Consider the following 27,124-nt stretch of genomic DNA (forward strand, 5'->3'; position numbering starts at 1 on the left):
TACATACATGGGGAGGCTGTGTGGGGCCCAAGCCGTACATACATGGGGAGGCTGTGTGGGGCCCAAGCCGTACATACATGGGGAGGCTGTGTGGGGCCCAAGCCGTACATACATGGGGAAGCTGTGTGGGGCCCAAGCCGTACATACATGGGGAGGCTGTGTGGGGCTCAAGCCGTACATACATGGGGAGGCTGTGTGGGGCTCAAGCCGTACATACATGGGGAGGCTGTGTGGGGCTCAAGCCGTACATACATGGGGAGGCTGTGTGGGGCTCAAGCCGTACATACATGGGGAGGCTGTGTGGGGCTCAAGCCGTACATACATGGGGAGGCTGTGTGGGGCTCAAGCCGTACATACATGGGGAGGCTGTGTGGGGCTCAAGCCGTACATACATGGGGAGGCTGTGTGAGGCTCAAGCCGTACATACATGGGGAGGCTGTGTGGGGCTCATGCCGAATATACATGGGGAGGCTGTGTGGGGCTCATGCCGCATATGTAGTAGGCTGTGCGAGGCTCATGCTGTATATAAAGGGCTGTGGGGGGGATTCAAAGATATATAGGGGGGTGTCAGCATACTCAATTATGCTCAATATTAAGTGATACAATTAATATTAATAATATTGAGTAGAATTATTTTCAAGCTATTACTTCGGCCCTCCACAACAGTCATGGTCTCTCATGTGGCACCTCGAGAAAATTAATTGCCCACCCATGGTATATGGTGTGGGAATCCAAGCAGATCCCAAAATATGTATATTGGGATTTTAGGGAGAATCGGTAGATTTTGAGTTCCCGATAGCTATAGGTCTTTTGCGAACATTCTATCAAGCACGTAAACTTATTGCACCACATTGGTTAGATGCTCAAACACCGACAGTTATTGGACTTAATATATAAGCTAAACTTATTATTTGGTTGGAAAAAGGGGTATATAGAAAGAGAAAAGCAATCAAGAACTTAGACATTTGGTGACTCTGGTTGAATGTTCCAGGCCTGCTATCTGCAGTACTCCTGAGAGATAACATATGGCAAGTTCTGGCTTCTTAACACTTGTGATATGATCATTCCAGGTTAAATGATATAGTAGGTATGGTCACTACACGCAAACTAATTACTATAACTGAATGACAGATATTCTAAAGTATAAACATCATAAAAGACTAAAATAGTATAAATATAGATTTCTATGAATTGTTATCGGAGAGGGGGAGGGTAAAGAGTTGTATTAGTTTGTTTGAATGGGAAAAAAAATTGTATCCTTGGAAGAAGACAACTTTATTGTATTTTATGTATAACAATAATATATAAATGATACCATGTAATGCTGAAAGTCTTTGCACTACTAATCTTTTTGTAAAAATGTTATTGTGTAAATTGCTTAATAAAAATGATATGATTCAAGAAAAAAAGTCAGTGTCAGGGTAAGGTGGCCTCCACAACGGCCCCAAAAGCCAGCGTCATGGTAAGGTGGCCTCCAAAACTGCACCACAAGCCAGTGCCATGGTAAGGTGGCCTCCACAACTGCACCAGGAGAGGGTAGTGCCATGGTAAGGTGGCTTTCGCAACTGCACCAGGAGAGGCTAAAGCCATGGTAAGGTGGCCTCCACAACTAAACCAGGAGATGCTAGTGCCATGGTAAGGTGGCCTTCACAACTGCCCTAGGAGGGGCTAGTCCATAGTAAGGTGGACTCCACAACTGCACCAGGAAGGGCTAGTCCATGGTAAGGTGGCCTCCACAACGGCACCAGGAGGGGCTAGTGCCATGGTAAGGTGGCCTCCACAAGTGCACCAGGAGGGGCTAGTTCACGGTAAGGTGGCCTCCACAAGTGCACCAGGAGGGGCTAGTGCCATGGTAAGGTGGCCTCCACAACTGCACCAGGAGGGGCTAGTGCCATGGTAAGGTGGCCTCCACAACTGCACCAGGAGGGGCTAGTGCCATGGTAAGGTGGCCTCCACAACTAAACCAGGAGATGCTAGTGCCATGGTAAGGTGGCCTTCACAACTGCCCTAGGAGGGGCTAGTCCATAGTAAGGTGGACTCCACAACTGCACCAGGAAGGGCTAGTCCATGGTAAGGTGGCCTCCACAACGGCACCAGGAGGGGCTAGTGCCATGGTAAGGTGGCCTCCACAAGTGCAGCAGGAGGGGCTAGTTCACGGTAAGGTGGCCTCCACAACTGCACCAGGAAGGGCTAGTGCCATGGTAAGGTGGCCTCCACAAATGCACCAGGAGGGGCTAGTTCATGGTAAGGTGGCCTCCACAATGGCACCAGGAGGGGCTAGTGCCATGGTAAGGTGGCCTCAACTGCACCAGGAGGGGCTAGTTCACGGTAAGGTGGCCTCCACAACTGCACCAGGAGGGGCTAGTTCACGGTAAGGTGGCCTCCACAACTGCACCAGGAGGGGCTAGTTCACGGTAAGGTGGCCTCCACAACTGCACCAGGAGGGGCTAGTGCCATGGTAAGGTGGCCTCCACAACTGCACCAGGAGGGGCTAGTTCACGGTAAGGTGGTCTCCACAAGTGACTGCAAACGTTTGGCACCGAGATTAAGAAATTACAATATCGTGCCATGATAAGGGAGATAAGCTTGAACACTGTGACTCGTCATTACTGCTGTATGTTACACTCTGTGCAGAGACTAGTGTATTGAGCGTCACACTGACTGTACGCAGAGCTGTGCTCCCACCTGGGATGCTCTGCCCTCGGGGCGTCCTGGTGCATTTATCACCATGCTCACCACACAGCGCCTCATACACACAGTGTTACTAGCTGTCGCTTTACGTTGCTGTAACGCCCCATTCTCCTGTATGTAAGAACGATGCCACTTACTAGGTACGCGGTGCCCATAGCTGCTGCCATAGGTGCCCTCCAACTGCAGTAAGTGTTATCCCACTGACATCACCGGACGACCCCCACACGTAAGAACGTAATTCACAGAGCCACAGGAAGAGGCGGGGAGAACCGTAACTGATACGGGAAGGTCTATTTTGACAGCTACGGAAGCCTTGTAGGACAAAGCCAGTGTTGTGCGGAAGGATTAGACGGAAGCCGCATCCGGCCTTACTGTATTCACTTCCGCCCAGCTGAGCTCGGACTCCACGTGTGTAACGCTTCAGGAAGAGCGGAGTGCCCGGACTCAGCACAACGGACAGCGCCGGTCCTCCCTTCACGATGGCGGAAGGCAAGCATCCGTGTGCAGTGCGGGAGCAGCTGGAGTCCGTGCTCAGAGACCTGTATGATTTCGGTGAGGATCGCCGGTAGCTGCTGTGCCCCCCAACTGTTTCCGAAGCCCTCCTGACAATGCCGGTCAGGCACAGTGCTCAAGTAACACTGCCAGCACTGCCCCCCGGTCTGCGTGACGCTCTGTGTGTAGAGAGGCCAGCGCTGACCCCCGGTCTGTGTGTACAGAGGCCAGCGCCGCCCCCCCCGGTCTGTGTGTGCAGAGGCCAGCGCCGCCCCCCCGGTCTGTGTGTACAGAGGCCAGCGCCGCCCCCCCGGTCTGTGTGTACAGAGGCCAGCGCCGCCCCCCCGGTCTGTGTGTGCAGAGGCCAGCGCCGCCCCCCCCCGGTCTGTGTGTGCAGAGGCCAGCGCCGCCCCCCCCCGGTCTGTGTGTGCGGAGGCCAGCGCCGCCCCCCCCCGGTCTGTGTGTGCGGAGGCCAGCGCCGCCCCCCCCGGTCTGTGTGTGCGGAGGCCAGCGCCGCCCCCCCGGTCTGTGTGTGCGGAGGCCAGCGCCGCCCCCCCGGTCTGTGTGTGCGGAGGCCAGCGCCGCCCCCCCGGTCTGTGTGTGCGGAGGCCAGCGCCGCCCCCCCGGTCTGTGTGTGCGGAGGCCAGCGCCGCCCCCCCGGTCTGTGTGTGCGGAGGCCAGCGCCGCCCCCCCGGTCTGTGTGTGCGGAGGCCAGCGCCGCCCCCCCGGTCTGTGTGTGCGGAGGCCAGCGCCGCCCCCCCGGTCTGTGTGTGCGGAGGCCAGCGCCGCCCCCCCGGTCTGTGTGTGCGGAGGCCAGCGCCGCCCCCCCGGTCTGTGTGTGCGGAGGCCAGCGCCGCCCCCCCGGTCTGTGTGTGCGGAGGCCAGCGCCGCCCCCCCGGTCTGTGTGTGCGGAGGCCAGCGCCGCCCCCCCGGTCTGTGTGTGCGGAGGCCAGCGCCGCCCCCCCGGTCTGTGTGTGCGGAGGCCAGCGCCGCCCCCCCGGTCTGTGTGTGCGGAGGCCAGCGCCGCCCCCCCCGGTCTGTGTGTGCGGAGGCCAGCGCCGCCCCCCCGGTCTGTGTGTGCGGAGGCCAGCGCCGCCCCCCCGGTCTGTGTGTGCGGAGGCCAGCGCCGCCCCCCCGGTCTGTGTGTGCAGAGGCGCCAGCGCCGCCCCCCCGGTCTGTGTGTGCAGAGGGGCCAGCGCCGACCCCCCGGTCTGTGTGTGCAGAGGGGCCAGCGCCGACCCCCCGGTCTGTGTGTGCAGAGGGGCCAGCGCCGACCCCCCGGTCTGTGTGTGCAGAGGGGCCAGCGCCGACCCCCCGGTCTGTGTGTGCAGAGGGGCCAGCGCCGACCCCCCGGTCTGTGTGTGCAGAGGGGCCAGCGCCGACCCCCCGGTCTGTGTGTGCAGAGGGGCCAGCGCCGACCCCCCCGGTCTGTGTGTGCAGAGGGGCCAGCGCCGACCCCCCCGGTCTGTGTGTGCAGAGGGGCCAGCGCCGACCCCCCCGGTCTGTGTGTGCAGAGGGGCCAGCGCCGACCCCCCGGTCTGTGTGTGCAGAGGGGCCAGCGCCGACCCCCCCGGTCTGTGTGTGCAGAGGGGCCAGCGCCGACCCCCCCGGTCTGTGTGTGCAGAGGGGCCAGCGCCGACCCCCCCGGTCTGTGTGTGCAGAGGGGCCAGCGCCGACCCCCCGGTCTGTGTGTGCAGAGGGGCCAGCGCCGACCCCCCGGTCTGTGTGTGCAGAGGGGCCAGCGCCGACCCCCCGGTCTGTGTGTACAGAGGCCAGCGCCGCCTTTAGCAGAATGTTCTTTCATCTCAGAGGAGAATGTTGTCCGCACAAACACCCAGCTGATGGCCATGTTGTGTGTATACGCAAGCCACAACACACTCTGTATACCCCAGACAGTGTTGGACCACTGGAGATGTGAAACAGTAGAACGGTGACCTTCTGCACTCAATAAATCACGAGGAAGGTCTGCTGCCAGTTAGTTCTAATATTATTTAACAGCCGACAAAATGAGGTACACAGATAGAAGTCTTTCCCCAACGTTTCAGCAAAATTGCCTTTATCAAGGGTATCTACATATATTCAACAAAAATAATATACAATTAACATCATCATATGAAAACAGCAATGTAAACAACACTGTCACATCTCTATATAAAAGAACAAATGAAAAATTAATATATAAAGTTAAGGACAAAATTGATGACGGCTGTAAGTTCATATTGCAATACAAGAGAGCAGAGAAAACAACCTAAGCATGCCTAAGCTCGAAGTTAAGTAAGAAGAGGTACTTACCTTACCTTCAAGCTTTTCTCCAGATTCTGTGGTTGGGGATCTCTGGGATGTAGGAAACGAAGGATAACATCAGATTCATGACATTTATTTCATACAATTATAATGGTTACGGAGGCATGACTATCTCTCGCTCATATTGGCGGCCATCTCTTGTCTTCTCTGGTAAACTGATTCCATACTGTGGTGGGCGCTCCTAATATAATGTTATCAAGATTCTTTTGATTAAGAGACGTGTGTGTGTGTGTGTGTGTGTGTGTATATATATATATCTATATCTAATATATAAAGCTCAAAGTGTGTGTGTGTGTGTGTGTGTGTGTTTGTATGTCCGGGATAGGCATCCGCACCGTCGCAGCTACAGCCACAAAATTTGGCACAGTCACACGTCTGGACCCCGAGAGCGTCCTAAGCTATGTTGTGAGGCGAAATTTTAACCCCGCGCGTTCCAATTCACCAAAGAATTTTGCCCCTATCTACATACTGGGGGAAAAAGTGTGTGCGCGTCAAGCCCCGCCCCTCATTGTGATGTCACAATGCCCCTATTTGCATACTGGGGAAGCAGTGTGTGCGCGCCAAGCCCCGCCCCTCATTACGATGTCACAATGGTTGCCATGGCGACGCTGATGTCATCATAGGTTGCAAGCCCTCATTATGATGTCATAATGGTTGACTATGGGATGGAGGATGTATGACTGGTATATGGGAACGGGACTATGGGATGGAGGATGTGTGATGGGTATATGGGAACGGCACTATGGGATGGAGGATATGTATATGGGCACGGGACTATGGGATGGAGGATATGTGTGATGGGTATATGGGCACGGGCCTATGGGATTGTGGATATGTATATGGGCACGGGATTATGGGATTGTGGATATGTATGATGGGTATATGGTCACGGGACTATGGGATGGAGGATAATTATAATTTTCTATATCTAACCACAGTTAGTTACTATGCCCGGGCAGCGCCGGGCTCTTCAGCTAATATATATATATATATATATATATATATATATTATATAAAGCTCAAAGTGTGTGTGTGTGTGTGTATGTTTGTTTGTATGTCCGGGATAGGCATCCGCACCGTCGCAGCTACAGCCACAAAATTTGGCACAGTCACACGTCTGGACCCGGAGAGCGTCCTAAGCTATGTTGTGAGGCGAAATTTTATCCCCACGCGTTCCAATTCACCAAACAATTTTGCCCCTATCTACATACTGGGGGAAAAAGTGTGTGCGCGCCAAGCCCCTCCCCTCATTATGATGTCACAATGGTTGCCATGGCGACGCTGATGTCATCAAAGGTTGCAAGCCCCGCCGCCGCTCATTATGATGTCATAATGGTTGACTATGAGATGGAGGATGTTTGACGGGTATATGGGCACGGGCCTATGGGATCGTGGATATGTATGATGGGTATATGGGAACGGGACTATGGGATGGAGGATGTGTGATGGGTATATGGACACTGGACTATGGAATAGAGGATATGTTTGACGGGTATATGGGCACGGGATTATGGGATGGAGGATGTGTGATGGGTATACGGGCACTGGACTATAGGATGGAGGATATGTATGATGGGTATATGGGCACGGGACTATGAGATGGCAGATATGTATGATGGGTATATGGGCACTCGACTATGGGATGGAGGATATGTATGATGGGTATATGGGCACGGGACTATGAGATGAAGGATGTGTGATGGGTATATGGGCACTCGACTATGGGATGGCGAATATGTATGATGGGTATATGGGCATGGGACGGAAAATATGTATGATGGGTATATGGGCATGGGACTATGGGATGGAGGATGTGTGATGGGTATATGGGCACTCGACTTTGGGATGGAGGATATGTATGATGGGTATATGGGCACGGGCCTATGGGATCGTGGATATGTATGATGGGTATATGGGCACGGGACTATGGGATGGAGGATAATTATAATTTTCTATAACTAACCACAGTTAGTTGCTATGCCCGGGCAGCGCCGGGCTCTTCAGCTATCTAATACATAAAGCTCAAGTGTGTGTATGTATATATCTATGTATGTATCTATGTGTGTATGTCCGGGATTGGCATGCGCACCGTTGCAGCTACAGCCACAAAATTTGGCACAGTCACACGTCTGGACCCCGAGAGTGTCCTAAGCTATGTTGTGAGGTGAAATTTTAACCCCGCGCATTCCAATTCACCAAACAATTTTGCCCCTATCTACAAAATGGGGAAAAAGTGTGTATCAAGCCCCGCCCCTCATTATGATGTCATAATGGTTGTTATGGCGACGCTGATGTCGTCATAGGTTGCAAGCCCCGCCGCTCATTATGATGTCATAATGATTGACTATGGGATGGAGGATGTGTGACGGGTATATGGGCACTGGACTATGGGATGGAGGATATGTATGATGGGTATATGGGCACGGGACTATGGGATGGAGGATGTGTGATGGGTATATGGGCATGGGACTATGAGATGAAGGATGTGTGATGAGTATATGGGCATTCGACTATAGGATGGCGAATATGTATGATGGGTATATGGGCATGGGACTATGGGATGGAGGATGTGTGATGGGCATATGGGCATGGGACAATTGATGGAGGATGGTGTGGTGGGTATATGGGCACTCGACTATGGGATGGAGGATATGTATGATGGGTATATGGGCACGGGCCTATGGGATCATGGATATGTATGATGGGTATATGGGCACGGGACTATGGGATGGAGGATAATTATAATTTGCTATAACTAACCACAGTTAGTTACTATGCCCGGGCAGCGCCGGGCTCTTCAGCTAGTGTGTGTATGCATATAATATATATTTTGTGAGAAGCATGGGGGAATCGTGTATGAGGGCAGGTATATCTCGACCAGATACCTTGCCTATGTGGCCTAGTCTGGTCAGTATCTCACTTGGTGACTAATGAGTAATGGGAAGCGGATATATAAGGATGCCAGGTGGTGTGTTAGTTGCTCAGCCTGGGGAACACAGAAAGCCTGTCTGTGTGAGCGACACTTGTGAGTGAAAGCTGTAGTTAGTACGGACCCTGTTTAGTTAGTGCTGGACAGGCAAGGATTTGTTTTATGTTTTAACCTGTATGCTTTGCTTTCACTTAACTGACGCTGGGTCAGGTTTATTTTATGTCCGAATCCCGGCTGTGCACCTGAGTTTCATGCTAAACCCATGTGACCTTTGACCCCAGCAAAGGCGATCCCGGAGTGTTTTATCATAAGTTGGTGGAGAACGCTGGCATCACGTTGAAGACATGAACATGGAGGACGTGGTGAAAGCGCTGGTACAGTCCACCGCCATCCAGGAAGAAGCTAATCGGGTGATGATGGCCCAGCTGAAGGAGTTGGTGGACATGACAGCTACAGATCGTTCGCTTCTCCAGCAGGTGGCGCAGCACCTGGCGACCTTACGTGTTATGATTGAGTCACCGTAGGAGGCAAAAATAGAAATGCTAGCTAAGTCCAGAAAACCAGAGAAGTTGGCAGCTATTGGATTGCAGACCCCTGAACCTATCAACATAACTAGCAGTAGCCGTGGGGGGCTCCTACGATGCCCTAGGCCCCTCGATCACAGCCGGAGGACTACATAGCCTAAAGACAGGGAAATCTAAACTGCCCCAGAGCAGACCCCAAAGCAAAAGGCAGCCCCCCACATATAATGACTGTGAAGCAAGAAGAAAGAACAAAACACAGACAGAAAGATAGACTGAGCAAAGATGGGGCCCAAGCTAGCTTAGATAGGAAAGGACAGGAAGGCTGCTGTCTGCAATCCGTGAAAAACCCTATGAAAATAAGAGCCAACAAAACTGACAGTAAAAAAGGCCCTGAAGACGCTAGGCTTCAAAAAAGGCTATGTCAGTACTCAGGAATATTCTGAAAACAGAGCAACAGGCAAAAGGAGATTCAGCTCACCCCAGCAGGGAATGGCAGAATCCAGAAAAGCAAGGAAAACAAAACACTAATGCAAAAAGGCAAAGCAGAAATCTTAGCTTTAGATGAGCAGGAATCAGACTGGTTTCCTAGAAGTCCACAGAGAAATCACCCACAGGCCAGAAGGGCGTCGGCAGCCTTATATCCAGTCATTAACTCCACTCAGCCAGTCATCATCATCAGTCCCAGGTGTTTGACAATCAGGCTCACTACCTTTCTTCACCAGAAGAGGGAGTTCCTCGGGCCTCAGTAGTGAAGGGGAAAATGAACTCACAACACTTACGTGAGGTCAGCCCGGAAGCCGAGTCGAGAGTGATTCACGTGAGTCGGTACTGGCAGAAGATGACGTTGAGGGACTACCTGACCACGTTTGAACGGACGGCAGTGCGGAAAAAATGGCCGAAGGCCCGCTGGGCCGGCCTGATTGCTCCGTTTCTTTCCGGTGAGGCCCAAAAGGCTTTTTATGAGTTAGAACCTGAAGCCGCGCAGGATTTTGTCAAACTGAAAGCTGAGATCTTGGCCCGACTGGGAGTGACGACCGATGTCTGTGCACAAAGAGTGCATCAATGGACTTATCAACCGGATAAACCACCGCAGTCACAGATGTTCGACCTGATCCACATGACGAAGAAGTGGCTACAACCCGAGGTCCTGACGGCGCCAGAGATCATCCAGAGAGTCATCCTGGACAAACACGACGGCAGATCAACTGGTGGATATGGTTGAGCGTTACTCCGTGGCGGAAGGACTCAGAGACGACGCTACCCCACCTCCATTTCCACGTGGAACCGGTAAGACTGTTCCCGGGTGTAGGGATGAAGGAAAAATCCCTAAGACAGTGGGGGAGGAAAACGAGACTGCTCGCACAGTGAGGCCAAGAGTAACGAACTTTGGTCTAGGCAAGGGGCCCGCTAGGTGTTTTCGCTGCCAAGAGATGGGCCACATCGCTGCGAACTGTCCGGTCACTGCTAAACCTATGCAGTGCGACGTCACAGACTCTAAAAAATGCATGTCTATGGTTGCCCAGACAGTGAGTGTGAATGCCGGTCAAAGTGAGGTGGAAAAACACCTGTGTGATGTATCGGTGGATGGGAAAAAGGTGGTGGTCATTGGTGGACTCGGGAAGTGTGGTGACTCTGGTGAAAGCCAGTCTGGTGTCATCCCCGACTGGACCATTAGACAGGTTTTCTGTAACATGGTGTGCATGGAGACACCTGTTCGTACCTCACCGCGGTCGTATGCATTTCTACTACCTATGGGACGGTGCAACATAAAGTGGGACTCGTCCCCGCTTTGTTGCATGATGTGATTTTGGGCCGGGATTTCCCCCACTTCTGGCAATTGTGGGAGAACCAATTGATGCACCAGGGTAGCTGTGTACATGATTCCTCTCCCAGGGAGCGGATGGGTCCCGAAGCCCTGGAGGAGGTCCCTCAGGAAGACTCTAGTGACGAGTCTACTGGAATTGACCTTCAGTTCCCGTTTTCGGCATGGCAGGGGATACGGAGGAGACCAGGGAGGAGGAGGGGGCAGGTAGCTGTCCACCTCCCCGTTTGCCGGATTTGGAAGTCCAGAAAGATGACTTCCAAAGCGAGCAAATAAAGGATCCTACCCTTTCTCAGGCTAGGACAAATGTAAAAGTGATAAATGGAGTACCAATAGAACCTGGCACTAGGCTGGCATATCCTTACATGGTCCTGGAAAATGATTTATTATATCAGATAGAGAAAAAGGGGGAAGACACGGTGCAATGATTAGTCGTGCCAAAACCCTACAGGCGGAAAGTGCTGGACCTGGCCCACGGACATGTGATGGGAGGTCACTTGGGAGTCCAGAAAACCACCGAAAGGATATTACACTGTTTTGTTTGGCCAGGCATGCATCATGATGTTCATGTATATTGTGAGTCTTGTCCCGACTGCCAAGCCTCTGCGCCTAAACCCCGGTTATGTAGCCCTTTGGTACCCCTACCTATTATTGAAGTACTGTTTGAGAGGATTGGGATGGATTTAGTAGGGCCCCTTCTACGGTCTGCACGTGGACACCAACATAACTTGGTAATCGTGGATTATGCAACTCGTTACCCGGAGGGCATCCCTTTGCGTAACACGGCCACCAAGACGATTGCCAGGGAATTGGTGCATGTGTTTAGTCTGGTCGGTATTCCAAAACAGATACTTACTGATCAGGGGACTCCCTTCATGTCAAGGGTAATGAGGGAGCTCTGCAGGTTGCTACAAATCGAAGCGTTACGCACGTCCGTGTATCACCCTCAAACAGACAGGCTGGTTGAACGGTTCAATAAAACTTTGAAGCAGATACTGAGAAAGGCGATAGTCCCAGTTTTTCCCATCCTTGTCTATGTACTTCCGTATTTGCTTTTTGCCATCAGGGAAGTGCCCCAGTCGGAAGACTGGGTTCTCGCCTTTCGAGTTATTGTACGCCCGACGTCCCCGCGGACTGTTAGACGTCGCAAAAGAAACCTGGGAGGGTCAGGTCACTCCATTTAAAACGGAGATAGATCATGTAACACAAATGCAGGACCGTATTGCGGCCATTATGCCCATTGTCATGGAGCACATGATGCAGGCTCAGGGAGCCCAGAAATTAATCTATGACAGGGGCGCCAAGGTCCGTACGTTTGCACCCGGAGATAGGGTGTTGATCCTTGTCCCCACGGCCGACAGTTACTTGCAAAGTGGCAGGGCCCCTTTGAGATTAAGGAAAGAGTTGGTGAAGTAAACTACAAAGTGTATCAGGCAGGTAAAAGGAAACCTGAACAGATTTATCATGTGAATCTGATAAAACCCTGGAAAGATCGGTCTGCCTTATCAGCGGATCTGGCCCGGCCCGTCTGCTCACATACCGTACCGGCGGTACGGTTTGCAGAGACTCGGAGCGGCAAAAGACTGAGGTCAGGCAGTTTCTACTTCACAACCAACAGTTTTTCTCGGAAAAACCCGGGCAGACTAGGCTAATGAAACACGATATGATAACGGAACCTGGGGTCACTGTCCATGTGAAACCCTACAGAATTCCGGAAGCGCAGCGTGAAGCCGTCTCCCGAGAAGTCAAGGCAATATTAGAGTTAGGGGTCATTGAGGAGTCGCACAGTGCTTGGTCCAGCCCAATTGTGTTAATCCTTAAACTGGATGGCACCATCCGGTTCTGCAATGATTTCAGGAAACTGAATGCGGTCTCAAAATTTGATGCCTAACCTATGCCCCGGGTCGACGAGTTAATAGATCGGTTAGGGAAAGCCCAGTATATTACGACCCTAGATCTAACAAAGGGAAATTGGCAGATCCCTCTAGCGGAGGCGGCCAGAGAGAAGACGGCATTTGCTACACCGGAAGGGTTATTTCAGTATGTGTATATGCCGTTTGGATTGCACGGCGCGCTGGCGACATTCCAGAGACTGATGGATCGAGTCCTGAGGCCACATAGGCAGTACGCTTCTGCCTATTTGGATGACATTGTCATTTACAGCTTGGACTGGGAGACTCACCTCCGGAAAGTGCAAGCTGTGATTGATGACCTGTGGGAGGCAGGTCTAACCGCGAACCCCAAGAAATGTAACATCGGGCTAGAAGAAGCCCGGTATTTGGGGTACGTAATTTGGAGGGGTATTGTTAAACCCCAGGTTGATAAAATTCAAGCGGTTCAGGACTGGCCGCAACCGGTTAACAAAAAGCTGGTGCAAGCCTTTCTGGGGATCGCCGGCTATTATCGCCGGTTCATCCCCAGTTTTGCAGCCATCGCTACCTCCCTGATGGATCTTACCAAAGGGAAAGATTCCATCATGGTTAAATGGAATTTAGCGGCTGAAGAAGCCTTCCATAGCCTAAAACGAGCACTTTGCTCTCAACCCGTACTGGTGACTCCAGATTTCCACAGCAAGTTTGTGGTACAAACTGATGCCTCTGAGACCGGTATCGGGGCCGTACTGTTACAAGCGAGGGACGGAGTGGAACACCCGGTCCTCTATCTCAGCAGGAAGCTAAATAAACAAGAACAAAAATATGTGGTAGTGGAAAAAGAGTGCCTAGCCATTTAGTGGGCTATAGAGTCCCTCAAATATTACCTGGTGGGCAGAAAGTTCAGGCTGATCACTGACCATGCCCCTCTCAAGTGGATGCACTTGCACAAGGAACGGAATAGCCGAGTGACCCAGTGGTTCCTTGCCCTGCAGGCCTACACTTTTACGGTGGAGCACTGCCTAGGGGTACAGATGGGGAATGCAGATGTCCTGTCCCGAGTGCACTGTTTGGCGGGTGTCATTGCTCAACCAAAGTGGTCTGAGCAGAAGGGGGGGATATGTGGGATGAGGGCAGGTATATCTCGCCCAGATACCTTTCCTATGTAGCCTAGTCTGGTCAGTATCTCACTTGGTGACTAAGGCCTCTTTCACACTTCCGTTTTTGACCATCAGTCAAAATCCGCCAGGTTTTGAAAAAAACGGATCCGCCATTTTTTTTTTGGAGGATCCGTTTTTTTTCCCATTGAGTTGCACTACTGGCGGATCCTGACGGATGGTCATCCGTTGGATCCGTTTTTGTGAGGATCCGCCACATTTTTTGCGCCCGCCGGCATGCCTGGACGGACCATGCAACGTTTTTTTTGTTGTTGGATCTGCATTTTCCATTGCGCATGCCCGGAGAAAGGAAGTCAGGGAGAAAATTAACCCTGAAATCCTTTCTGGCGGAGGAGAAAAACTCTCTCTCCCTCTCCCAGCGGTTCCTTTAAAATTATTCATTCTGCGGATCCGTCAAAAATCGGCTGGGAGAAGCCCTCCAGTTGGTAGTTAGTACGGACCCTGACAGGCAAGGATTTGTTTTATGTTTTTTCCTGTATGTTTTGCTTTCACCTAACCCACGTGACCTTTGAGTAATCCCGGAGTGTTTTATCACTAATATATATATATATATATATATATATATATATATATATATATATATATATATATATATATATATATATATACACTGTGTGTGTATGTGTATGTGTGTGTGTGTGTGTGTGTGTGTGTATATATATATATATATATATATATATATATATATATATATATATATATATATAATATATTACGCCCTATATCCATTGGTCTTCACTATATACCGGCCTGTACTTGTCTTGGGGATACACGTTTTCTGATGAACATACTTAAGTTATTTCCAACAAAGAATGAAATTGCATTCATTGTGCACATGCCTGTGTGAACTTCCGCCTAGAAGTGCGTGCACTATAAGAAGTTCTCCATAGACCAGGGTGCCACTCCAAAGCAATAGGCACAACAACTTCACCAAAAGAGAAATACAGCTGTTTCGCGCCACTGCAGCGCGAAACAGTTGTCGTCATCTCCACTCCTGCTCCCATCCTCCCTATGCCGATGTTTTAAAGAAATAGAATAAAGAAGATTTTAACTGGTGAGTGCCATCTGTATTTCTCTTTTGGTGAAATACTTAGGTTGTTTTCTCTGCTCTCTTGTATTGCAATATGAACTTACAGCCGTCATCAATTTTGTCCTTAGCTTTATATATTAATTTTTCATTTGTTCTTTTATATAGAGAGATGTGATAGTGTTGTTTACATTGGTGTTTTCATATGATGATGTTAATCCATATGTTTATTATTTTTGTTGAATATATGTAGATACCCTTGATAAAGGCAATTTTGCTGAAACGTTGGGGAAAGACTTCTATCTGTGTACCTCATTTTGTCGGCTGTTGATTAAAATTTGAACTAACTGGCAACAGACCTTCCTCGTGATTTATTGAGTGCTGAAGGTCACCGTTCTACTGATTGACTTCATTTTCCTTCGGGCATCACCTCTCTATGTTTAGAGTGCACCACCTTTGACCGATTTCCACTGAAGATGTGACTGATCAGTGACCCGGACCTGTACAATGACAGTTACACACGAATATCTGATGTATGGAACTAGCAGCTAAAGCAAAATTGGGATAATTTAAAATACCTTTCACGCAAATATCTTTTAAAATGTCTAAAATGCAAAACAAAAGTGAACAAGAAACAGGTAGTGAGACACCTAGTATGGGAGGTGCACTTTGGGAGTTGTCCACCTTTATAGACTGTTGTTGTTTTTGTTAAATGCTTTCAATGCTTTTAATTTGAGCTAAAAATAATTATTGAAATTGGGTTTCCCTAAAAATCTTCTCATTCATGAAAGAATCCAATGGCTGATAGATCCGGCCAGATCAACAACCGCAGGCTTCTGTCACACGTCTGATTTCTCATACAAGTGTTCTGTGGTGTCTCATGTAGAACATGTACTCCTTATAGTCTGTGGAGCGGTGCCCCTGTCCCCCCGAGCTGCACCCATCTATCTGGTTATTAACTTGTCTGCATACAAGAAAAACTGATAAAATGTGTTTGGTCAAAACTGATGAACTTCTGATGAAAATCATTCAGTTTTTCACATGCACATACAAAAAAAATGAAATCTGTCTTTTGAGTGGATCTCCAGCTCATTTACCCATGTGTGTCTGTTGCCCCCCAGACAGATCTAGCTGGAGAACATAAGCCGTTTGGGGTGCTGGTTATGACATTAGTAAAGTATATCTTACTCCTTACAGGTGATGACTTTGTGACTCCTGAAGAAAACCCACCTGACCATGGACAAATCGATGACCTGTCTGACGAAAAGGAGACTGAAAAAGTGAACAGCCATGAAGAAAATGAGCAACCTGTGACTTGTCCTAAATGGGGAAAGAAAAACGTTTCCATGTTCTTTGACTCTATGAAGGAAGAACTGTGTAGTCGGGCCAAGAACTCCACCGTGTCTAGTAGTCCTGCAGCAAAGCCTTCTACTATTCAGGTTGTGACTTTTATCAGCCGCAAAGACAAGAAGCAATGTAAGGAAAGACATATACAAAAAGGGAATACAGAGGTAATTATTCTATGTTCATCATTTTTATGTATTTCTGTAGTTATCTTTCCATAAGGTAGGTGATAATTTGTCAATCAGTAAGAGTCAGACTATTGTGACCTCAGGAAAAGTGGGAACGAGGCTCTGCAGCCCCCCGACACCATTGAGCAGCGGCTTCATGTGCACACTCTTATGTTCATTCTCTGTGGGATTACTGTAAAAAGCTGAGAGCTATACTCGGTTATTTCCAATTATCCCGGTAGAGAATGAATGGACTGGTGGAGCTCATATCCAGCCCCTGCTTCATTCTGATGGCTGAGCCCCTTGTCTCAGGATTGTTGGTCTCGGCCATTGGTCTAATCATGTTTCCTATGGTCTTCTGAGAATGGGAAAACCTTAAACAGGGCAGTCATTAGTACACGGTCTACAAGCTCTCAAGCCTGTCAACTAGGAACAATCTGAGTCTTGTGTGACGTGACAAATGCTAGTGTTGTCTTATTTTGTGGGAAGCAGCAGTTGTTGCATAGCTGTAAAACTGCAGCGACAGGAGACCTCTCTGGAGAAGCTTTGGTTTCACAAGCCCAGTGTTGTCATCCACCAGTCTGTATTATTATAGTTACTGTGAACTGGATCTGGGTTACAAGATCATTTTATTTTTCTATGGAAATCCAAGTATTCGTTTTAAAATTCAGTTTGCCGACATTTGGATCGTTTATCTTTTTCTAAAGCTTCATTCACTTGAGTGAAGCATTCTGGAGATCAACAATCTTAGGTTTGAAATTATCATCTGTCCATGAGAAGAGCCCCGTGTAAATCACTATCAATCACAGCATATAGCAGGCATGCTGAGGAAGGCAGCTCTCCAATCAGCGGCCCCGTAACGTCATCACAAGGGGCCAATCGTTCCCATGGTGACCCAATGTTGTCATGACAACATCCAGGTAACCAGAGCTACCAAACATGTGAGATCATGCTCAGAGCTTGTCTGTCAGTTCAGCACTGACAGTTTGTAAAGCATGGTAAACCTCCTTCTTTGCCATACTTTACAATCAATCAGACTACAAAAAGTGAAGTCTCGTAGTAGGACAAAGTAAAAAGTGAAGAAAAAAACTTTAAAAAAAATGCTAAAATAAAATTATGTACCCAGAAATAAATATCTTTATGAAAAAAATAAAGATAAAAAAACAAAATACACATATTTGGTATCACCGTGTCCAAAACGACGTGACAAAAACACGATAAAACTGTCCCACTAAAAAACCCGATAAAACTGTCCTATTAGTTAAAACCTGTAGTGAACACCGTAAAAAAATAGGCAAAAAATTATGCTTTATCATTCCGCCTAACATAAAAAGTGGAATAAAATGCAATTAAAAAGACGAATGTAAATAAATGGTATCTCTGAAAACCTCATATTGTCCCTCAAAAAATAAGCTGATATATAGCTCCATCAGTGGAAAAATAAAAAAAAAGTTATACCTCTCAGAATAAATCGAAGCAAAAATTATTTTTTCTATAAAATATTTTTTATTGTGTAAAAGCACCAAAACATAAAATAATATAAATGAGGTATCGCTGTAATCACACTGACCCAGAGAGCAAAGGTGCCTTATCAATTTTAATACTCTCGGAACAGCATTAACCAAAAAAAAAAAAAAACAATTCCTGAATTGCTGTTTTTTGTTCATTCTGTCTTTCAAAATGACCTAAAATGGTGCTAATAAAAATGTCAATGCATCTCTCAAAAAACAAGTCTTCACATAGTTCTCACATGACTCTGTTGGTTGAATATGGAAAAATGATAGGTCTCAAAATGTGGCGATCCAAAAACTATTTTTCTCTATTGACACCCCCCCCCCCCCAGAGAGCACACAGGAGGATGTCATCTCATCCTAATAGGGATAGGAAACACGAAAGAGGTCAAATAGCAAAAAACAAGTGTGAGATTGCAATTTTTTTGCAATTTCACTGCATTTGGAATTTTTTTCCAATTTTTAAGTACACGACATGGTAAAACCAATGGTGTCGTTAAAAAGTACAACACGTCCCGCAAAAAATAAGCCCTCACATGGCCATATTGACAGAAAATAAAAAAGTTATGTCTCTGGAGAAAAGGGGAGCGAAAAATCGAAAATAGCTATGAGAACTAAGGGGTTAACCCCTTAACCCCCAAGGGTGGTTTGCACGTTAATGACCGGGCCAATTTTTACAATTCTGACCACTGTCCCTGCTTCCATGGATCCCGGTGATTCTGACATTATTTTCTTTTGACATATTGTACTTCATGTTCGTGGTAAAATTTCATTGATATAACTTGCTTTTATTTGTGGGAAAAAAAAACGAAATTTGGCGAAAATTTTGCAATTTTCCAACTTTGAATTTTTATGCCCTTAAGTCACAGAGATATAGCACACAGAAAACTTAATAAATAACATTTACTACATGTTTACTTTACATCAGCACAATTTGGGAACCAAAATTTTTTGTTGTTAGGAAGTTATAAGGGTTAAAAGTTGACCAGCGATTTCTCATTTTTGCAACACCATTTTATTTTTAGGGACCACATCACATTTGAAGTCACTTTGAGGGGTCTATATGATAGAAAATACCCAAAAGTGACACCATTCTAAAAACTGCACCCCTCAAGGTGCTGAAACCCAGATTCAAGAAGTTTATTAACTCTTCAGATGCTTCACAGGAGTTTTTGGAATGTTTAAAAAAAAAAAAAAAAATTTTTACTTCAGGTCCAATTTTTTTTATTTTACCAAGGGTAACAGGAGAAATTGGACTGCAAAAGTTATTGTGCAATTTGTCCTGAGTACGCTGATACCTGATGTGTGTGAGGGAACCACTGTTTCGGCGCATGGCAGAGTTCAGAAGAGAAGGAGCGCCGTTTGACTTTTTCACTGCAAAATTCGCTTGAATTCAGATTGAATGCCATGTCACGTTTGGAGAGTCCCTGATGTGCCAAAACAGTGGAAACCCCCAACAAATGACACCATTTTGGAAACTAGACCCCCCAAGGAACTTCTGTAGATGTGTGGTGAGCACTTTGAACCCCCAAGGGGTTTTTTTTGCTTGTTATTGCACTTTTTGTTCGGCGGTATGATAAGGCATTATTTTTTGCTTTTTTTTTTTTTTTAATTTTATTTTTGAAGGGGTTCACTAAAGGGGATAACTAGTGGGACAGTTTTATAAGGCAGGTCGTTACGGACGCAACAATACTAAATATGTGTACTTATTGTTTTGTTTGTTTTTTTTTTATTTCCAAAATATGAATTTATTAGGGATTATTTATTTTTTTAATTTTTATTTAGTGATTTTTTTATAAATTATTTTTACACCTTTTTTTTTTTTTTCTTTATTACTTCACACAGTGCTGTGTCAGGTCAGCGATCTGACAGGCGCTGCTGCAGGCTTCCTCGTGCCTGCTCTCTGCAGGCACTGAGGAAGCCGCCTCCCTGCAGGCCCCCGAAGGCAGGGAAGGAGACCGTTGGAGCAGCGCAGCACATCGCGCTGCTCCTGTGGTCGCAGGTAAGCACTGAGGGAGCTCTCTCCCTGCCGATGCTTCCCTAATCCCCCGATACACTGCGATCATGTTTGATCGCAGTGTGCCAGGGGCGGTCCGTGACCGCCCCTGACACATAGTGCCGGGTGTCAGCTGTGATAATCAGCTGACACCCGGCCGCGATTAGCGGTGCTCCCCCCGGGGGCACCGCTGATCGCGTTGACGTACTATCCCGTCCCCGGTCATAGGGGCCCGGATACCGTGGACGGGATAGTACATCAGATGTCAGAAAGGGGTTAAAGGAGCCCCGGCCAGAAGGTCAAGTGAAGTAGGAAAAACTGTGCTATCATGGAGTCTGATCCTTCCCGCTCTGCATCTGTGGAGCCCAGCACTATTCCGATCCCTGTGAGCATTCGGTCTCATCCAGGGTGCAGGTATGGATACTTAGAATCATTTCTACCTTCTCCTCTCTTTTGGGGGACAAGGATCCTGCACCCAGGAGCAAATCCAAAGTCACTAGCTGAAAATGTGTGTTATGTGCCTAAAGACTCTCCTTCTCACAGGGCAAACCCCTATGTCAGGAATCTATAGATAAAGTTCTGAAGGAAGAACAGCCCTCCTTAAGAGAGGACATCAAAGGCATTGTATGTCAGGAGATAGACGCTTCCCTGGCATCCTTCTCCCAGCTAGTACCAGTCCCTAGTGCGCCTCCCGCGGCAAAAAAGAGGAAAATGCAGCAGGAAGAGGATTGGGACTACCAGTAGTCAATGCAGGAAGAGTTCCAGGAAGAAGGTGAAATGAGTTCCGACCCGGATTCACTCTTCTGTAGTGAACATGGAGGAGCTAATCACGGCGGTGAGAAGGACCATGGAAGTGGAGGAAGAAAGACCAGCTTGTACGGTGCAAGAAGAGATGCTGGTACGAGGTACCCAAGCTGAACGTTCAAGTAGCCAAAAAAACTACCTTGCCATTTGAGGATTCCTCTGTTAAAATATCCTCTGGAGCGCAAAATGGAAGGTCTCCTCATAAAATCCTGGGAAACAGCGGCCTTGCTAAACACAAATGCGGTCTCCACGTCTGTCGCTAGATCAGTGTCTCGCTGGTTTGGTCAGCTGGAAGAATACCTGGCAGCAGGAACCCCCTAGAGAGGAGATCCTCGCCTCACTTCCCCTTTCCCAAAATGCTACAGCCTTTCTGACAGACGCCTCAGTGGAATCCCTCAGGGTAGCGGCTAGATCTCCATCCCTATCTAACTCGGTGAGACTAGATCTGTGGCTGAGATCATGGAGCTGAGATGTAGGGTCCAAAATCAAGCTATGTTCCATCCCCTTTAAAGGGAAATATGTTTGGGCCTGCATTAGATCAGTTATTGCAGAAGGTCTCGGACAAAAAGAAGTCGCTATCAGAGTCAGAGTGCTAAAATGAGTGCCAAAGAGAGGTCCTCTCAGCCCCCACAGGAGCAATCCTCCCAAAACAGAGGCAAAGGAAAGACAGTAATATGGAGGTACCCCAAAGGAGGCCGGGGCAAAAATATTTTTCTCTCCAAGGACCAGCATCGAAGTAAACCATGACGCTCAGAGAAAGTTGAGAGGTCGCATTTCCCACTTCCTCCCAAGCTGGCGGGACATATCCTCCAACCCATGGGTCCTAGGATCCATCCAGGAGGGGTTGAGAAAAGAATTTAACTCCTACCCTCAACAGAGAGTAAGAGTTGCGTAGCTCTCTACACATTCACTCCACTCCTCCCTGGAATTAGGCCTCAGAAAACTGCTAGCCTCAGGGGCGATTTCCCTAGTCTCCGAGAGGGAGAAGAACAGGGGTCACTTCTCCAGACTCTTAATGATAAAAACTGAACGGATACCACAGGATTATAATAAATCTGAAACCTCTAAACCAGTTATAACGACTCCTGGAGTGGACCCTCTGGGTCGTGGCACCAAGTCTCCCAGGGTGAGCTGACCTAGTGAGGACCACCCCCTATACAGGGAGTGTCAGGGGCAAGCCCAGGGGGGTAAGGTACCACGACTTCTGGCACCAGGTGGCCAGCTCACAGGAAACACAAGTGAGTGTGTCTGCAGGAACGTGCAAAGCGTGGACACAGGGACACGCAGGGTACAGGACGGTACAAGGCGAGTGTACGGAGGTATTGAGTAAAGGAGACTACAAAGCGTGTACACGGGAGTGCGCTAGATACAGGATAGTGCAAGGCGAGTGTCATGCCGCATTGTCCCCAGTGTTGGGTCCCTGCGGGCTCTCCAGGGGTCCCTCTCGTGTGCGCACGTGCATCTCACTTTGCAGCTGTACGCCGTTGCTGGTGTGCTCGCGCCCCTCACCTTACGGCTGCATGCCATTACTAGTGCGCACGCACAGCTCACCTTGTGGCTGCGCACCGTTACTGGTGCACGCGCACGTCTATGCTGGATCTTTCGGCTGACGCCTGTGCCCGGCGCGCATGTGCGTGCTCATCTCCATGCTGCCTGCAACGGTTCCTCTCTACGGTCCTGGAGGACCCGACCATGTGGTCCTCACTATGGTCCAGGAGGACCTGATCCAGCAATCCTCTCTTTGATCCAGGAGGACCTGATCCAGCAATCCTCTCTCGTCCTGGAGGACCTGACCATATGATCCTCTCTATGGTCCAGGAGGACCTGACCCAGCAATCCTCTCTATAGTCCTGGCGGATCTGACCCGGAAGTCCAGGTGCTAATGCCCTATATCAGGCCGCCCCTTCCTATGGTCGGCGCCTGAGTATCGTGTTGCTTCCCTGTTAGGCTGTTTGGTCTGCTCGGTTGCTCCCTGTATTCTGTGTCCCTGCACTCTGCCCTGTTGTGCTTCTTCGCACATGCTCTGTGCTTGTACTTCATCTGGTGTCCTGTGTTTGTCCTTGTCCTGTACTTCGTCTGGTGTCTTGTATTCGTCTGGTGTCCTGTATTTAGCCTTGTGTGCCTTCCCTGTACTCTGTCTTATTGTGCTCCTTTAGCACAAGCTCTGCTTCCTTCCTTTGCTCTGCCCTATCGTGCTCTCTTGCACAAGCCAGTTTCTGTACTATGCCTCGCCGTTCTGTCTGTACACATTTGGCCATGTACTCTGCTTTGAGCTATATCTTTATATTCTGACCTTCCGTGCTCATTTAGCACAAGTCTTGTCTTGTACTCTGTGCTTTGCCATATACCCTGCTCTGTGCTCTGGCATACGCTCCGCTTTTCCCTTGTACCCGGCTCTGCCTCAGCATACGTTCCGCTACCTGTCTGTACTCTGCTCTTGCCTTGCATCTAGTACCCTGTATTGACCTGGCTCTGGGCTCTAGCATACGCTCTGCTTCTCTTTTTGTACCCGTCTCTGTGCTTCAACCTACATTCCGCTCCTTGTTCTGTACTTTGCCTTGCCTTGTTTCTTCGCGTGCCCTTTGCACGCGCCTAGAAAGAACACTGTGATCGCAACTCAAGATGGTGCTAAGGTTAGGTTCCCAAACCGTTAAAGCAACAATTATAAACCTAGCACTCAACTTAAAGTTATTTGCAAGGAGGTTTATTGTAGCACGCGAAAAAAGACTTTTCGGTCAATGTGACCTTCTTCAGTTGCTGCAAGATTAAATATAATTACAAAACAAAATGTCATATAAAACAGTAAAGATAGGAAAAAAAACAAAGGAAAACAGAAGTATATACATACAATAGTCGAAATGGTCATATAAAAATAGGATAAATTGGTCGAAGATAATGCCAGGTATCCTACACTGCACATATCACGCCAAATAGTTTAGAAGGAGCCATAGAAAATATATAGCAGCAATCCATAAGTATGTGAAACATACCGTGTGGTATATAGATTGTGTAGAGCTTATAGGCATCTATCAGAAAGGACGATGGTGCTTTAAGTCTAAAAACAAGATGCGGTGAAGTGGAGCGTATGCTAGTAGTTGTGAATCATGTAGCAGGGAAAAAAAAAGGTACTTACTGAGGAGAATAATCTCTCTAAGGTAATGAGCTGTGGAGGATATAGCGAGAGGGAGCATTATTGCAATGTGTGCATAAATAGTATCCCCTTCCCTGTTAATAGGTACATATACAGAATATAGGAGAGGGGCAAACGTGCCTCAAGATGAGGTGTCCACCGGCCATCTGATCCTGCATGCAGACATGCAGGTTTAAAAAGGGGAGGGATACTTAGTGGTGGGCGGCCAATAGGACCTGTAAGCTCCGGTAAACAGGAAGTGACTAACAGTAAGAATATGGGTGTGTGTTGCACAGCACACAGAGCTTGCTTTCCACCAGAATAAAGACATAATACCAGCTCAAAATGTGGAGAAACACATGCTAATAATAGCGGTTATGTGTGGGGATGCTATATATTGTTGGTAGGGAGATTGGAGAGCAGAATTCAAGAGATAGAAATTAACATATAAATGACCATAGCCTGGTCAATAGAAATGTATTGAAAGGGGTGGGAGTATGCAGATAATGGTCCCTGGGTGTCGGGATTATGCTAATTGAGACACAATGCAGAGGTCCAATGCAAGGCTTGGAAGAAGGTGTGCCAGGAGGCACAACAGAGTACAGGAACAGAGCATTGTGCCAGGAGGCACAACAGAGCACTAGTCAGAATACAGGAACAGAGCATGTGCCAGGAGGCACAACAGAACACAAGGCAGAGGACCCGAATACAGCGCACAGCCAGGCAAGGACAAAGCAGACCAAGCCAGGAAGCACAACAATAATCAGACACCTCCCATAGGAAGAGGTAGCCTTATATAGCACATGATCACCAGGACTTTCGAGTCAGGTCCTCCAATACCATAGAGAGGACAGGTACGGCGGCAGGGCTGAGAAGTGCGTGCGTGCGCACAAAGAACATGGTGAAAACAAGGAACTAAGTACGAGAGGTGCGTGTGCGCACCCGACGGGACCCCCGGAGCGGCCGCAACTACGGAAGAGGTGACGTCGGGACCAAGGTCCCGCCCCCTGGTGAGGGTGAGGTGACAGGCGGCGTGAAACCAGTACATCTGTTTACAGAAGATTCAAGATGGAGTCAGTAAAATCGACAGTTCCTCTGATAGTGAAGAGCTTCACTGTGGCAACAATCGATCTACAGGATGCATATTATCATGTCCCGATTCATTCCAACCATCGTAAATTCCTGAGATTTGCCATGGTCCAAGGGGAGAGGGTAGTTCATTACCAGTTCAATGTACTCCCATTCGGACTATCATCAGCCCTGAATTTTCACAAAGATTGTCGGAAGCCATGGCCCACATCAGAGGTCAGCAGATTTGTATCGTCCAATATCTTGACGACTTTCTGCTGGGAGCACCATCAGCACGGGTGTTGCAGGAACACATACAGACGACTTCCCAGATACTGACGTCACTAGGGTGGTTGATAAGTCAACAAAAATCAGATCTCGCTCCTTCCACAAGGAAGACCTTCTTGGGAGTTCTTCTGGATTCTCAGGCACAAAGATCCTTCTTACACAGGGAAAAACAGATCCAGCTGAGAACAAGAATAAACATCCTGCGAACCAGAAGGTTGGTGTCCATGAGATTTGCTGGGTCAGTCCTCGGATCCATGACATCTTGTATCCAGTCGGTAGCCTGGGCCCAGGCGCACACCAGAGACCTGCATAGATATATACTAGCAGAATGGGACGGTTCCCCCAGATCACTGGACGAGATGGTGTCAATACCAGCCCAGATACGAGCTTCATTGTCTTTATGGGACAATCCAAAAAACCTGAATAACGGAGTGCCTTGGGTCCAGACCCCACTAGTCACCATAGAGGTGAATGCCGGCAAGAGTTGATGGGGGGCTGTAGTCTCCCAGACATCCTTCCAGGGTTTCTGGTCTGTTGAAGTCATCAGGCAGTCCTCGAACTTCAGAGAATTAAAGGCGGTGGAAGAGACCCTGAGGGCAGCTATTTCGATATTCCAGGGTACCCATGTGATGAGTGTATTCGAACAATGTGACCACAATCACAAAGTTCTCTTGGGCCGAAAAATATCCTCTTTCTGTGTCAGCCCTTCACATAAAGGGAACAGACAACAGGATGGCCGACTTCCTGAGCAGAAAGGATATCCATCCGGGGGATTGGAGTCTGAATCCGGAGGTATTCCAGATGTTGGCCAAAAAATGGGGTTGTTATTATTATTATGTATTTATTTATATAGCGCCATTAATTCCATGGTGCTGTACATGAGAAGGGGGGGTTACATACAAAGTTATAGATATCGTTGACAGTAAACAAATTTCCACAACAAATTTACAATGACAGACTGGTACAGAGGGGAGAGGACCCTGTCCTTGCGGACTTACATTCTACGGGATGGCGGGGAAAAGACGGAAGGTCAGGGTGCAGCAGCTCTGGTGGTGATGAGGCGGCAGCTCAGGCAGTGGTGAGGCAGAATGGTTATTGCACTCTGTAAGCTTTCCTGAAAAGATGGGTTTTCAGGTTCCGTTTGAAGAATCCGAGGGTGGTGGATAACCGGACGTGTTGAGGCATGGCATTCCAGAGGATAGGGGATATTCAGGAGAAATCTTGGAAGCGGTTGTGTGAGGAACGAATAAGTGTGGAGGAGAGTAGGAGGTCTTGGGAGGATCGAAGATTACGTGAGGGAAGATATTGGGAGATTAGTTCTGAGATATAGGGAGGGGAAAAGTTGTGGATGGCTTTGTAGGTCAGTGTTAGTAGTTTGAACTGGATTCGTTGGGGAATTGGGAGCCAATGGAGGAATTTGCAGAGGGGAGAGGCAGGGGAGTAGAAAGGAGAGAGGTGGATTAGTCGGGCGACAGGAGGTGTCAAGAGATTGGATATGCGGTTTGAAGGACAGGGCAGAGTCGAGAGTTACTCCAAGGCAGCAGAGGTCGATCTATTTGCAGACCGCCAGAATTCGAAGGTGACAAACTATTTTTCTCTAAAACCGGACGACCCATGTCTAGGCATAGACGCCTTGGCCCACCAATGGCAATTCAGTCTGGCTTACACTTTTCTTCCGATCCCTCTCTTACCAAGGACTCTACAGAAAGTAAGAGACGAGCAGACCAGAGTCATTCTAGTAGCACCCCTCTAGCCGAAGAGAAGTTGATATGGCACCATATCTGTCTTAAGTGTAGACAGTCCTCTAATCCTCCCACCAGTCAGGGATCTCCTACACCAGGGACCAGTTTATCACCTGGACATAGAAAACTTACCATCTTGCAGCTTGGCTTCTGAGTTCTCAATCCTGAAGGCCAGAGGTCTCTCTGACAGTCATCTACACGCTTCAGACGAGTAGGAAGTCAGTGACTAACGCGAT

The 27,124-nt window shown here is 48.5% G+C and overlaps 2 protein-coding genes across 9 annotated transcripts in view; one reads left to right on the forward strand and one right to left on the reverse strand.

Moving 5' to 3' along the window:
• GNPAT (glyceronephosphate O-acyltransferase) overlaps positions 1-2,988 on the reverse strand; it is a 447,736-nt gene extending 444,748 nt beyond the window's left edge. For all 5 annotated transcript variants that reach the window (XM_073551868.1, XM_073551870.1, XM_073551869.1 and 2 more), the window contains exon 1: positions 2,829-2,988. In XM_073551868.1, coding sequence (XP_073407969.1) covers positions 2,829-2,858 — 30 coding nt within the window. In that variant the 5' untranslated portion in view covers positions 2,859-2,988. The remainder of the gene's footprint in view (positions 1-2,828) is intronic.
• Positions 2,989-3,017: 29 nt separating this feature from the next.
• Positions 3,018-27,124, forward strand: part of FSAF1 (40S small subunit processome assembly factor 1) — a 206,768-nt gene continuing 182,661 nt past the window's right edge. Inside the window, exons 1-2 of one of the 4 annotated variants that reach the window (XM_073551874.1) lie at positions 3,018-3,243; positions 16,036-16,349. In XM_073551874.1, coding sequence (XP_073407975.1) covers positions 3,171-3,243; positions 16,036-16,349 — 387 coding nt within the window. In that variant the 5' untranslated portion in view covers positions 3,018-3,170. The remainder of the gene's footprint in view (positions 3,244-16,035; positions 16,350-27,124) is intronic. The other 3 variants (XM_073551872.1, XM_073551875.1, XM_073551873.1) reach the window with 3 other exon arrangements.

The sequence above is a fragment of the Dendrobates tinctorius genome, unplaced genomic scaffold (assembly GCF_039654945.1).
Source record: "Dendrobates tinctorius isolate UK_male_01 unplaced genomic scaffold, ASM3965494v1 ptg000181l, whole genome shotgun sequence".
Taxonomy (NCBI): domain Eukaryota; kingdom Metazoa; phylum Chordata; class Amphibia; order Anura; family Dendrobatidae; genus Dendrobates; species Dendrobates tinctorius.